The sequence below is a fragment of the Mobula birostris genome, chromosome 14 (genome assembly GCF_030028105.1).
Source record: "Mobula birostris isolate sMobBir1 chromosome 14, sMobBir1.hap1, whole genome shotgun sequence".
Lineage (NCBI taxonomy): Eukaryota > Metazoa > Chordata > Chondrichthyes > Myliobatiformes > Myliobatidae > Mobula > Mobula birostris.
Window position 1 is genome coordinate 3,670,012 of NC_092383.1, and position 13,863 is coordinate 3,683,874.

The 13,863-nt window shown below is 40.8% G+C and overlaps 1 protein-coding gene and 1 long non-coding RNA gene across 4 annotated transcripts in view; one reads left to right on the top strand and one right to left on the bottom strand.

Moving 5' to 3' along the window:
• The window catches only part of golm2 (golgi membrane protein 2), a 91,371-nt gene that overhangs the window by 55,008 nt on the left and 22,500 nt on the right, over positions 1–13,863 (top strand). For all 3 annotated transcript variants that reach the window (XM_072277990.1, XM_072277991.1, XM_072277992.1), the window contains exons 7-8: positions 7,177–7,251; positions 11,036–11,341. In XM_072277990.1, coding sequence (XP_072134091.1) covers positions 7,177–7,251; positions 11,036–11,341 — 381 coding nt within the window. The remainder of the gene's footprint in view (positions 1–7,176; positions 7,252–11,035; positions 11,342–13,863) is intronic.
• The window catches only part of LOC140209658 (uncharacterized), a 52,126-nt gene continuing 41,042 nt past the window's right edge, over positions 2,780–13,863 (bottom strand). Inside the window, exon 3 of the long non-coding RNA XR_011889042.1 lies at positions 2,780–2,827. This is a non-coding gene — a long non-coding RNA (uncharacterized lncRNA). The remainder of the gene's footprint in view (positions 2,828–13,863) is intronic.

Consider the following 13,863-nt stretch of genomic DNA (forward strand, 5'->3'; position numbering starts at 1 on the left):
GCCTCTTTATTATGTGCATTGGCAGAATCTGTTACAAAACCTCTGACTTCAGTTTAAGTGGTGTGTCATTGGTTGCCATCTTTGGCCTGCTCTGGGGAGAATTCTGAAAGCCGCTTCCAAACGTAGCCTCCCCCCGCCCCCCCATTGCACTCATGCTAGATTTCCCCGCCCTTCAATCTTTAACTCCAATATTCAAGTCTGCCCTAGACTGAGCTACTTCTGTGGTTTGGAAATACTTTGTTTTAGAACATAGAACACTTTTGCACAGTACAGTCCCTTCGGCCCACAATGTTGTTCTGACCTTTTATTGTAAGATCAATCTAACTCTTCCTTCCTGCATAGCCCTCCTTTTTTCTATCATCCATGTGCGTATTCAAGAGCTTTTTAAATGTATCTGTCTTTACTACCACCCCTGGCAGGGCATTCTATACAACCACCACTCCAAATAAACTTGCCCCTGAAGTTCTGTCACCCACCCACCCACCCCCCTGGCTCACTGTCCTCCAATCACCTTAAAACTATGCTCCCTGGTATAAGCCATTTCTGCTCTGCAGAAAAGCCTCTGGCTATCCACTTGATGGATGCCTCTACACCCTCTGTCCTCTGCTCCAAAGAGAAAAGCCCTAACCTGGTCAACCTATTCTCATAAGATATGCTCTCTAATCCAGGCTGCATCCTCTGCACACTCTACAGTTTCCACATCCTTACTATAGTGAAGCGACGAGAATTGAACATGGTCAATTCTGGTCTCATTATAGGAAGGATCTGAGCATTAAAGATGGTGCAGGTGAAACACGGCAATGCTTTACAGGCAGCAAACAAAACTATTAACTATTCTATAAATTCCACTTTTTCTGTATTAAGATCAGTGCTATCCTCAGCCTGTAATTTCCCTTTGGGAGTTGTGCTTTTGAACTACCTGTACTACCTGGCATTTTTGCAGCATCCTGAGGGTTCAGTGAACTGAATTCTGGAGAATGCAGGTACATCTTTGGCCATTGCTGGAGTGGACTAGCGGATGGATTGAAGTGGCAGGGCCTGAGCCAGAGTGTGAAAAACAAAACTATGTCTGGTCATTGCTGGAGCAAGCTTGGAGCTAGATCAAAGTAGCGGGACCCGGGCTCAAGAGTGAAATGACCCAATGATTGGCCTATTTAAGCACTGAGCCAGATTAAAAAGATCAAGTTGTCAAGGCCAAGGGCGAAGACAAACCAGTATTCAGCTCACTACTCCATGAGGTTTCCTTGACTCAGTGCTGAAATTGCAGGTACGGCCTGCAACCATTGGCGCTCACCTCAGCACCGATCTTGCTCTGTGACCAGTTTTACCAGTGGTGAAGTGGCTCTGTGGCTGTGGCCTGCAACCATTATGCTCTCGGACTGGCTGCAACGCTGAATTAACTCCGTGACTGCAAACTCACTTTCATGGACTCTGCGGTTCATGTTCTGTGATTTGTTTTCTTTATTATTTGCATGATTTGTTCTTTTTCTTGCACATTGGGTGTTTGGGTCTTAATATTGTTTCTTTGTTTTGTGTTTGTCTGCAAGATGAAAAATCTCAAGTTTGTATATATAGTATATAGTGCCTTGTTTAAAAAAAATTCAGCCCCTATCCCTTTACATAAATGAGTATTACAATGAGGGATTTTGATCAATGTAACTGAGAATTTTTATTTGTGAGTCAAGTGCTCCTTTTTTCACAGAAGAGCCCAAAAACAGTGAAAATTGTAAAACATGAAAAACTAAAATGTCAGTAGTTCAAAGGTATTCATCCTCCTTTGCACAGTACTTAGTGAACCACCACGCGTAGCTGGTACAGCAAGTAGTCTTTGTATAAGTCTCTATTAGCTTTGCACAGTGATGGAGCAAGATTTGCCCATTCCTCCTTGCAAAATCGCTCAAGCTGCGCCAGGTTAGCTGGGGAGTGGCAGTGAACAGCAATCTTGAGGTCTTGTCAGGGATGTTTTATCAGATTGTCAGGGCTTTGACTGGGCCACTCAAGGACATCAATTTTCTTCATTTGAAGCCACTCCATGGTTGCTCTGGCAGTGTGCTTTGGGTTGACAAACTTTCTTGCCAGTTTAAGCTTTCTGGCAGAGGCTAGTAGGTCTTTATGTAAGATCTGTTTATATTTAGTAGCATTCATCTTCCCATCAATTCTGACCAGATTTCCAGCCTCTGCTGCTGTAAAGTATCTGCATAACATGATGCTATCTCCACCATACTTTATAGTAGGGATGGTGTTACCTGGCTGGTGTGCAGTATTAGATTTATGCTTGGTGTTGAGGCCAAAAAGTTTCACTTTAGTCTCATCCAACCACAAGACCTTTTTCCACAATTTTACAGTATCTTCTAGGTGCTTTGTAAAATCTTTACAGGCAAGGACATGCTTTTTTAGCCAGGGCTTCTTCCTTGCCACTTTTCCATAAAAATCCTTTTTGAGCAAGGCATTAAAGATTGTGGAGCTGTTAACTTCATCTCCAGTTGCAGCCACTGATTTCTGCACCTCACTCAGTGATTGTTGGTGTGACAGTAGCCTCTTACAAATGCCATTGTTTTCCGGCGACCATAATTAGAGGGCGGCCTGACCTAGGCAATGTGGCTGTATTTTCATATTTTCTTCCACTTTTTCACGTTGGACTGCACTGAGCTTTGAGGTGTGTTCAGTGCCTTTGAAATGGTCTTACCCTTGCCAGGTTTGTTTCTCTGTTGTTTCCAACTTGCCTTGACTGCTCTTTGGTCTTCATTTTGATTTGGTCTATTGAAAATTTACCATATTGTTGGACCTTGCAGAGAGGGGGTATTTATTCAGGTGATCCTCCAGCTTTCTGTATCAACAAATTGGGTGGGTTTGGTAAGGTAATATATTGCAACTAAGGAAAGTTAGTGTAGCAATTACAAAGGGGTGAATACTTTTTCAGCCTCAATTTTGGTTTTTAATTTTTAGTAGTGAATTGTTGACAGGTTTTGTAATTTTTCTTTTGATTTGACATGGTGCACAATGCTTTGTAATTAGCTCAAAAATACTGCTTCAATATATTTTAAAATAGAAAATGAGACAGTAAAATGTGAAAGTAGCTGAATACTTTTCCAAGGCACTGTACATACTTTGAAAATATATTTTGAACAATATTGTAAGTGTTGCCTAATCAGGGTTTTATAGAGCTGTATAAAATACTGAGAATATTGTGTTGCTTGCAATATGAATTAGTTAACAGATTGTAAGGAACATTTCTTTGCTTTGAATTACTCAACCTTAAACTTTCTCCGAAGCTGTAAAATTATTGAAATATTTCCTGTTCTGACGACCACGTCACCCAAGACTTAAAAGTTGCATAACTCCTTCCTGAGTACAGCTATTTTTTGATTTTTTTGTTTTAGTAGGACAATGCTGGAACCTATAATGAAACCTGCAATATAAGAGCACCTTAATGATAGCATTATACAGAATAAGAATGATCTAAAAATGTTTTGACTAATCTGCTGGATTTCTTTGTGAAAATGACAAAGTGGCAACCAGTAGCTGCAGTGGTGTTTTCAGATGTTCATAAGACTTTCCAAAAGGGTCCCACTTTGTTCGTCAATAAGATTGAGACAAGTGGAATTGTGGATAATCCAAAATATAAAAACTTGTAATTAGACAGAATGGGAGAAGGCTCAGGAGCTTGAAGACTTGTACGGCCAGATTTGGGAACAACTTCTTTCCAACTGTGATAAGACTGCTGAACAGATCCTGACCTGGATCTGTGCTGTACCCCCCAAATATCCGGACCTGCCTCTCGGTTTTTTTGCACTACCTTACTTTCCATTTTTCTATTTTCTATTTATGATTTATAATTTAAATTTACTAATTTTTACTATTTTTAATATTTAATATTTGTAATCCAGGGAGCGGGAAGCACAGAATCAAATATCGCTGTGATGATTGTACGTTCTAGTATCAATTTTTTGGCGACAATATAGTATAAGCTGATGGGACACTACAGGGATTGGAACTTGGGCCCTTACTATTTCCAGTCTATCAATGAATGGGTTCAGGGAGCCAAATTGCTGATGAAACAAAACTGGGTGGGATTGTGCACAGTGAAGAGGATGTTGAGAAATTTCAGGGCTGTGTGGAATAGCAAGTACGTGGTTAAGAACATGGTAGATGCAAGATAGTGTGGGGAGAATATGAAGTCATCCACCCTGCAGCACAAACTAAAAGAGGAGAATATTTTGTAGATGCAGAGAAATTAGGTAGAGTTAATGTTCAAAGGGGCCTACTGTAAATATCTCGGTACACAACTCACTAAACCCTACAAGTGGGTGAAATAAACAATTAGGAGGGTAAATGTTACGTTACTTTTAATTACAAGAGTGTTTGAATAAAGTCTCACTGTAGTTTTAGAGGATTGTGCCGAGACCACATCTATTGCAAACAGTTTTATCGTAAAGAGGGATGTACTTACCAGGATTGTAGAAAAGATTTGTTGGATGTGTCCCGGGATGATAGGCTTGCTATTTGAGGAAACATTAATTAGACCAGCCATGCGTTCTCTAGCGTTTAGAATAAGAGGTAATTTTATTGAGATGTACAGTTAGGCCCTGTAAGAATTGTATATTAGAGATGATAGCCCTGACTAAAGATTCTATAACTAGAGATCATGAACTCAGAAGTAAGGGTGGACTGTTTAGGACTGACAAACTTCACTTGCATGGAGGTGAATCATTGGAATTCTCTATCCCAGTGGTTGTGGAGGCTTAATCATAGTCATAGAAAAGTACAGCACAGAAACAAGCCCTTCGGCCTATCTAGTCCATGCTGAACCATTTAAGCTGTGTACTCCCATCGACCTGCACAGGGACCACAGCCCTCCATACCCTCCATGTACTTATCCAAACATCTCTAAACACTGAAATCAAACTTGCATGCACCACTTATGCTGGCACCTCATTCCATACTCTCACGACCATCTGAGTGAAGAAGTTTCTCCTCATGTTTCTGGTAAATATTTTACCTTTCACCCTTAACCCATGACATCTGGAGTTCATTTCCAACTGCAATCAACACTTCCAGGTATGAAGAAATGTTGGGGAAAATGCAGAGAAAGACACATGTTCAAGTCAGTCATAAATGTCAGCACGTGGACCAGATGTTTAAATCCAACTGTTTCTTTAGCTTTCCAGACTGGATGTCTTTCTGAATGTCTGATGTACTGCACTTATTCATCAAGGATAGCTTTACATTGTCCTGAGCAACACATACATACACACACACAATTCTTGGAGGAACTCAGCAGGTCAGGCAGCAGCTATGGGATTGAATCTATAGTTGATGTTTTGGGCAGAGATCCTTCTTCAGGACTGGAAAGAAGGAGGAAGATGCCAGAATAAGGGGGAGAGAGGAAGAAGGATGAGCTAGAAGGTGATGGGTAAAACCGGGTGGGTGGGGGAGAAAGAAGCTGGGGGTGATAACTGGAAAAGGCAAGGGGCTGGAGAAGTCTGATGGTAGAGGGGAGTGGACAATGAGACTAGAAAGAGGAATAGAAGAAGAGGGAAGGAATCAATACTTATGCCATCAGGCTGGAGGCTACCTAGATGGAATATGAGGTGTTGCTCCTCCAACCTGAGTGGCCTATCTTTCATAAACCTACCAATTCCCGTGGCAATCCTAACCATAGCTCTTCCTACCTTGTCTCCTGTAAAAATGTGATTCCCTTTCAGTTCCTTAGTTTTTGCCGCATCTGTTCCCAGGATGAGGCTTTTCTTTCCAGGACATCAGACAGTCTTCCTTCAAAGAACAGTTTCCCTTTCTCCACCATTGATGTTGCCCTCACCCACATCTCCATATCCTGGATATCCGTGCTCACCAATCATCCCACCACCTTAACAGGATAGAGTTTCTCTTGTCCTCACCTACCACCCCATGAGCTTCTGTATCTAATGCACCATTTTCCACAACATCTATCTTAATGGGATCCTACCATCAAACACTTTTATCCTCCCACCCCCACTCTCTACTTTCTGCAGGGATTGCTCCCTTCATGATCTCCTTGTCCATTCGTCCCTCCTGGCATGTATCCTTGCAGTCTACAGAAATGCTACACATGCCTATTCACCTCTTCCCCCACCTCCATTCAAGGCCTCAAACAGTCCTTTCAAGTTGAGGCAACACTTGACCTGTGAATCTACTGGGTTTGTTTACTGTTTCCAGTGCTCCCGATGCAGTCTCCTCTACATTGGTGAGTCCTGTCGTAAATTGGGGACTGCTTTGTCGAGCGCCTCCACTCCATCATAAAGTGGAAATTTTTGGTGGCCACTCATGGTCCACTCTCCTCTTCTATCAGATTCCTCTTTCACCAGCCCTTTACCTTTTCTACCTATCACCTCCCAGCTCCTCACTTCATCCTCTTCTCCCCCATCCACCTGGCTTCACTTACCACCTTCCAGCTATGCTCCTTCCCTTCCCCCTCCTTTCCAGTCCTGGTGAAATGTTTCAAGCCTGAAACGTCAACTGTTGATTCATTCACAGCTCTCACTGCCTAAGGAAAGCTACAATCATCTGTTTGAACAACTTCCATCTGGCAGATGTTATAAGATTTTCTATGCCCGCAATTCCAGACTGGAAAAATAGCTTTTTCCCCAGAGCTATAATTGGTCTGAACCAATGGATTGAGCATCATCCATAAATTTGTTATATTGCTACTTTAATACTGGTTTTATGGCTGTCATGCATCTGAGTTGTGCTTTTGTACTGCTGGACATTGCTCGTACTGGCTGGTTACTTGATTTTATTTATTTTATTTGTTTTATAGCATTGAGTATGAGAGTTGCAAACTCATTTCTGCTGTATTGAGGTATGACAATTGTACTACGCAATGACAATAAAGACATTTCAATTTTCAATTCAATTTCCATAGATGCTACCTGACTTGTTGAGCTCTGGATCTCCAGTATCTGCTGAATCTCTTGTTTACAGTGCCCTGCTTCCTATAGCATCTGTCAGGACATCACTTAATGGAACTCTGACTCTGTTGCTATTCATTATTAGTGGGGATGTCAAATTCACTCAAGTATCATTCACTTGAGAGAAGTCAAGCATCAAATGAAGTTGTCTTTCAACTTATCATCTTGCTGTTAATTTGTTTGTTTTTGGTAATGCAATTGCTTAAAACTCTAGTGTTTGTCTTCACAGATCTGGGCAAAGGAGATGATGATGCTGGAATGCCTGGTGTAGAAGAAAATGAACAAGGAAAATCCATGGATTTTGGTATGTAGAAGGGAGTCTTTCATAGGAATGCACTTGAAAGATGCTGCTTTTATAAGACCATAAGACATGGCAGAATTTGGCCATTTGGCCCATTGAGTCTGCTCTGCCATTCTATCATGGCTGAAACTATTATCCTTCTCAATCTCGTTCTCCTACCATCTTCCCATTACCTTTGCTCTTACATTAAGAACCTATCAACCTCCGCTTTAAATATATCCAATGACTTGGCCTCCATAGTTGTCCATGGTAATGAATTCCACAGATTCATGACCCTTTGGCTAAAGAAATTTCTCTTCATCTGTTCTAAAGTGACATCTTTGTATTCTGAAATCACTAGTTGCATGTGTTTGTGTTCATAAAGCAGTGATTTTTGTCACCAATAGCTGGTGAGAAATAAACAGTAAGACAATTCGGATCAATACACAAAATGCTGGAGGAGTTCAGGCCAGGCAGCATCTATGGAAAAGAGTAAACAGTTGATGTTTCGGGCCGAGACCCTTCGGGACAATTCAGAACTGTTTTGCTCACTGAGGTTTCAAGCACTCAGGCTTGGAAATGCCTGAAGTGTCTCTACTTCATGTTAGGAATTATAAAGAATTTGAAGTTATCAACAATTATCTTGAATGTTATAATGAAAATGAAGCTTTGGAGGATGCATTGATAGCATTATATAAAGACAGCCCACTATCTGCACTAAGATCATTTATAGTCAATCAAAAGAACACAACGGCATACATTGAATTCCTCTTAACTATTAGGAACTATACAGTTTTATAGTATTGTAGAGGTATTGGTAGTGTTCTAATTTGTTCTGTATTTTATTCAAATAGGATCAGAATCAGGTTTATTATCACCAGTATGTGATGTGAAATTTGTTAACTTAGCAGCAGCAGTTCAATGCAACACATAATCTAGCAGAGAGAAAAAAATAATAAATAAAATAAAACATTATAAATAAACAAGTAAATCAATTGTGTATATTGAATAGATTTTTTAAAATATTTAAAAACAGAAATACTGTACATTAAAAAAGTGAGGTAGTGTCCAAAGCTTCAATGTGTGTATAGGAATCAGATGGCAGAGGGGAAGAAGCTGTTCCTGAATCGCTGAGTGTGTGTCTTCAGGCTCCTGTATCTCCTACTTGATGGTAACAGTGAGAAAAAGGCATGCCCTGGGTACTGGAGGTTCTTAATAATGGACACTGCCTTTCTGAGACACCACTCCTTGAAGATGTCCTGGGTACTTTGTAGGCTAGTACCCAAGAGGGAGTTGACTAAATTTACAACCTTCTGCTGCAGCTGTGCAATAGCCCCTCCATACCAGAAAGTGGTGCAGCCTGTCAGAATGCTCTCCCATGGTACAACGATAGAAGTTTTTGAGTGTACTTGTTGACATACCAAATCCCTTTAAACTCCTAATAAAGTATAGCCGCTGTCTTGCTTCCTTTATGACTTATATCGATATGTTGGGACCAGGTTAGATCCTCAGAGATCTTGACAACAAGGAACTTGAAACTTCCTCATTCTCTATCACACACTGTTGAATTTGAACATAGGGTTGCCAACTGTCCCGTATTTGCCGGGACATCCCATACATTGGGCTAAATTGGTTTGTCCCATATGGGACTGCCTTTAAGTCCTGTATTTCCCCCTCTAAGGTAGAGTGTTCCTATGAAACCTTTTGTGCCGAAATGGCGTGAAGCGAAGAAGCAATTACCATTAATTTATATGGGGAAAATTTTTGAGCGTTCCCAGACCCGAAAAATAACCTACCAAATCATACCAAATAACACATAAAACCGAAAATAACACTAACATATAGTGAAAGCAGGAATGATGTGATAAATACACAGCCTATATAAAGTAGAAATAATGTATGTACAATATAGTCGGGAAAATGAAGGCAAAACCGATTTGCGAAAAAAAATTAGCACGTATGCGCATGTCACGCATGCGCACACAGGTGCCTGCGCAAAGGCTTCATGGTCATGGTAATCTTTCCTGGGGTAAAGTGTCCCGGGATTTGACTGCTACTTTTGTCCCTTATTTGGGAGCGAACAAGTTGGCAACCCTAACTGTAAGAGACATGTTGAGGTGAGTTTAACCCTACTTGAACACCCCCCCCCCCCCCCCCCAGTCAGCCGGTCCATAAGAATATTGTCAATATTAAGCTAGTCTGTGGTGCAAAAAAGGTTGGGGACCCCTGCACTAGTTGGCATATCTTACTCCTGTACACCCTCTTGTCACCACCTGAGATTCTACCAACAATGGATGTATCGTCAGCAAATTTGTAGATGGTATTTGAGCTATGCCTAGCCACACAGTCATGTGTATACAGAGAGAGCAGTGAGCTAAGCACACACCCCTGAGGTGCACCAGTGTTAATCGTCAGCGAGGAGGAGATGTTATCACCAATCCGCACAGATTGTGGTCTTCTGGTTAGGAAGTTGAGGATCCAATTGCAGAGGGAGGTATAGAGGCTCAGGTTCTGCAACTTCTCAATCAGGATTGTGGGAATGATGGTATTAATTGCTGAGTTATAGTCGATGAACAGCATCCTGACGTAGGTGTTTGTGTTGTCTACATACCTTTTTAACTCTTTCCATGAAACTTCAGCTAATTGGAGCGGCAGCTAAATTGGGTCAAAATGTACTGGTCCCGATGTGTCCCAATTAACTGGAATCCACTGTGTGTGTGTGTGTGTGTGTGTATAAGTAAGTAGTGCAAAAATAGGTAGTAGTGTTGATGAACCATTCAGAAATCTGAAGGCGGAGGGGTAAAAGCTGTTCCTAAAATGTTTGTTAAGTTGTGGATTTATTTGTGAAGCCTTTCCATTATTGATGTGGAAATCTGTTAAGAGACTAATATTTCTTATCCATCCCTAAATGCCCCTGTACTTGTCCTCAGAGGGTAGTTTGCTGCATAGAGCTTGGGGATATGCACAGGGATACAGTGGCATCTTTCCATCCCTGAAAGACATTAATAGGGCAGATGTGTTTTTATATTACACACTTTTAGGTGTTAATTTTTATGCTCTTAAAAATTCTGAACAAATAAAGCCTACGGAAATAAAAGCATTAAATACAGTGCTTTACATTGAACCTTAAAGGCTGGACAGAGGCATGGGAAAAGCATTGCAACAAAACTGACTGCAGAGCCACCTTGTGGTGATCTGAATGCAGGGAAACTCTGTACAAAAGGTAGATATTTAGAGCTGTATTTTTAAGATTGCATGACATATTTAATTAAGGCCACTTCTCCCATGTTGATTCACCCTTCCTGAGAGATGTGAAGTGGCAGTATTTCAGGGGGAAATTTGTCTGTTCTAACTTTGGTTCAATCCTTGGCATTCACATCTGAGACCGGATTGAGGTATGTGGAACAGAGGCACAAGAAGCTTTGATAGCACTATTCTCCAAAATGCAGGCTAATAATAATCCCTTAATCAGCATCAGTGAAATGTTATCAGTAGTTAACATAATTTTGCAGCCCCAGCGACCCGGATTTGTATGTTTTCCCTGTAACTCTGGGTTTCCTCCGGGTGCTCTAGTTTCCTCCGACATTCTAAAGGTGTACAGTATGTGTTAGTAGGTTAATTGTCATATAGGTATGTTTGAGTGGCGTGGGCTTTTTCGGCTGGAACTGCATTATCTCGAAATAAAAAAAATAATTCTACAGAACTGTGTAGATAAAATTGTAGATTGTTTTATCTGACTAGTGTTTTATTTATGCATTTTTAAAATGGATAGGGCAGAAAAGGATTAACTTTGCCATCAATCATTTAGATCACAAAAATGGAATGAATTTGGAAAAGATTGAGAAACCTCTGTCAAAGAATGTTGGAATCCCTAGCAACAAGCTGATTATGGAGAATGAAGTGGAACCTGACCATTTTGTCAAGGGTCCAGTGATGCAAGCTCCACCTAAGCCACCTCTACAGCGTGATGACCAACAAGACACTGTAAAAGAAGATAAACGGGGCAATATAAACATGCCAAATGCAGCAGACCACAAGGACCAAGCCAACATGGATGATGACGACATCCATGTCAAGGCAGATGAAGTTGGCGAGTCTCAGAACCAGCAGCCAGGTAAATGGAGTTTGTGGAGTGTTCAGTCTTTAAAATGAAGTTATTTAGGCATTTGCACCTGTCCCTATATAACAACCTATGTAATTTGCATTAGCTTAAGGAATGCTACTTTGTACCTGTAGTTTGCCTTTCATTTGTGGATTTATTTTGTAATTTTTAAAAGAAATCAAAGTTCAAATTAAATTTTATTATCAAAGTACATGTATGTCACTACATACAACCGAGATTCATTTTCTTGTGGACACACTTAATAAATCTATAGAATAATAACAAATACAGAATCAATGAAAGACTACCCAGCTAGGGTATTCAGTCAGAGTGCAGAACACAAATTGTGCAAATACAAAAATGAAATAATAATAAATAATTAAGTAATAAATATCGAGAATGAGATGAAGTGTCCTTGAAAGTGAGTCCATAGGTTGTGGGAGCATTTCAATGCAAGTGAAGTTGAGTGAAGTTAATCCCTTTGATTTAAGAGCCTGGTGGTTGAGGGGTAGTAACAGTTCCTGAACCTGGTGGTGAGTCCTGAGGCTGTTGTACCACCTTCCTGATGGCAGCAGTGAGAAGAGAGCATGTCCTGGGTGATGGGGTCCCTCATGATAGATGCTACTTTCCTGTGACAGTATTTCATGTAGATGTGCTCAATGGTTGGGAGGGCTTTACCCATGATGGACTGGGCCATATCCACTACTTTTTGTCGGATTTTTCCACTCAACAGTATTGATGTTACCACTTCACTACACAGCTATAGAAATCTGTCAAAGTTTTGGATGTCATGCTGAATTTCCGCAAACTCCTAAGGAATTAGAGGCACTGCCGTAGTTTCTTCATAACTGCACTTGCATGCTGGGCCCAGGACAGGTCCTTCAAAATAGTAACACCTAGGAATTTAAAGTTGCTAACCCTCTCCATCTCTGATCCTTTAAGGACTGGCTTATGGACCTCTGGTTTCCTTTTTAAGTCTATAATCAGCTCCTTGATCTTTTTGACATTGAGTAAGAGGTTGTTGTGACACCACTCAGCCAGATTGTCAGTCTCCCTCCTATATGCTGATTCATCACCAGCTTTGATGTGGCCAATGACAGTGGTGTTATCAGCAAACTTGAATGGCATTGGAGCTGTGCTTAGTTATGCAGTCATATGTAAAGTGAGTAGAGCAGGGGACTAAGCGCCAGCCTTGTGGTGCACCTGTGCTGATGGGGATCATGGTGGAGATGTTGCTAATCCAAACTGACAGGGATCTGCAAGTGAGGAAATCCAGGATCCAATTGCACAAGGAGGTATTGAGGCCAAGCAATACCTGTATTACTGTATTGTAAAATTTGTGGTTCAAACAGCATGTCCATCAACTGCCCTCCTTTGTCTATCCCCTCCTCCCAATGCCAGCAGCCCCTTCGCCCCCCCCATGACAGTTTCTCAGCAGGCATGGTCAGCTACATAAAATGAGGCAGTCCTGTAAAGTACTGAAGGGTATTGGTGTTATAGACAGCTACCATCCCCGACTTAGTTTGATTGGGTTAGTTAACAATTGCTCAGGATGTGACCCAGAAGTTCCATGCTGGCCAATTGTAAGATCAAAAATTATTTTGATATACTAATACAGGGTAGTTGAAGTGTAATATGTATAAAATGGGGTTTGGTGCCATTTTGTAGGACTGCTCTCTGCAGATTTTTACTGTATTCCTTGGGATTCGGTATCATTTAGACTTCTGCGGTTTGACATGTGGAACTTCATAATTAGTCAGGAAATTTCTCCAAATTTATAAATATAATGTCTCAGCCAGTACTTGGCACTTGTGAGTTAAGGATTCCCAACATGAGGGAACGCCCTGACCCTGACTTGGAAGTATATCACCATGCCTTTGTTGTTAAGTTAAAATCCTGAAATTCCCGACTTTAACACACTTCGGGAAGTCCTTCCACAATCTGAGTTCAAGAATCTGGCTCACGTACACCACCTTTATAGTGACTAGTGATGAAGAAAAACACTGCTGTGCCAGTGCTTCTCATTTTCCATGGATCAGTTCAACATGCACTATTATAGAAGCATTTTTGACATTTCATGGAACATGAATTTCAAACTCCTTCAGTATTTATTGTGGGCAAGTGAGACATAATTTCTTTAAATAGAAGTTGATGTCAATAGCTGAGATTGTTTTCAGCAAAGGTTAAGATGTTGGATTTAAGAAGTATTTGGATAGTAGAGTTAGAGTACAATGGGCACCAAATGGGTGATAAGATCTTGGTGAAGATCATACTAACAGTCGTCTTCAGCAGAACTAACCAAATGGAAAACATAAAATGAAAGCATTATTGGCTGGATCATCAAAGATCACAACATTAATCAGTGTTTAACTCAGTTGTTCTATACTTTGATACTCCCCGATCGATGACGTTATTCTAATCTCCTGCATCAATTTGCCTTGCTGTTTAGGTTATTCATTATATATTACAATTATTTTTGGTTGTGCATTGCACAGTGGATGTTGTATTTGCCTGCAGGGACAGTTGACGTAGTC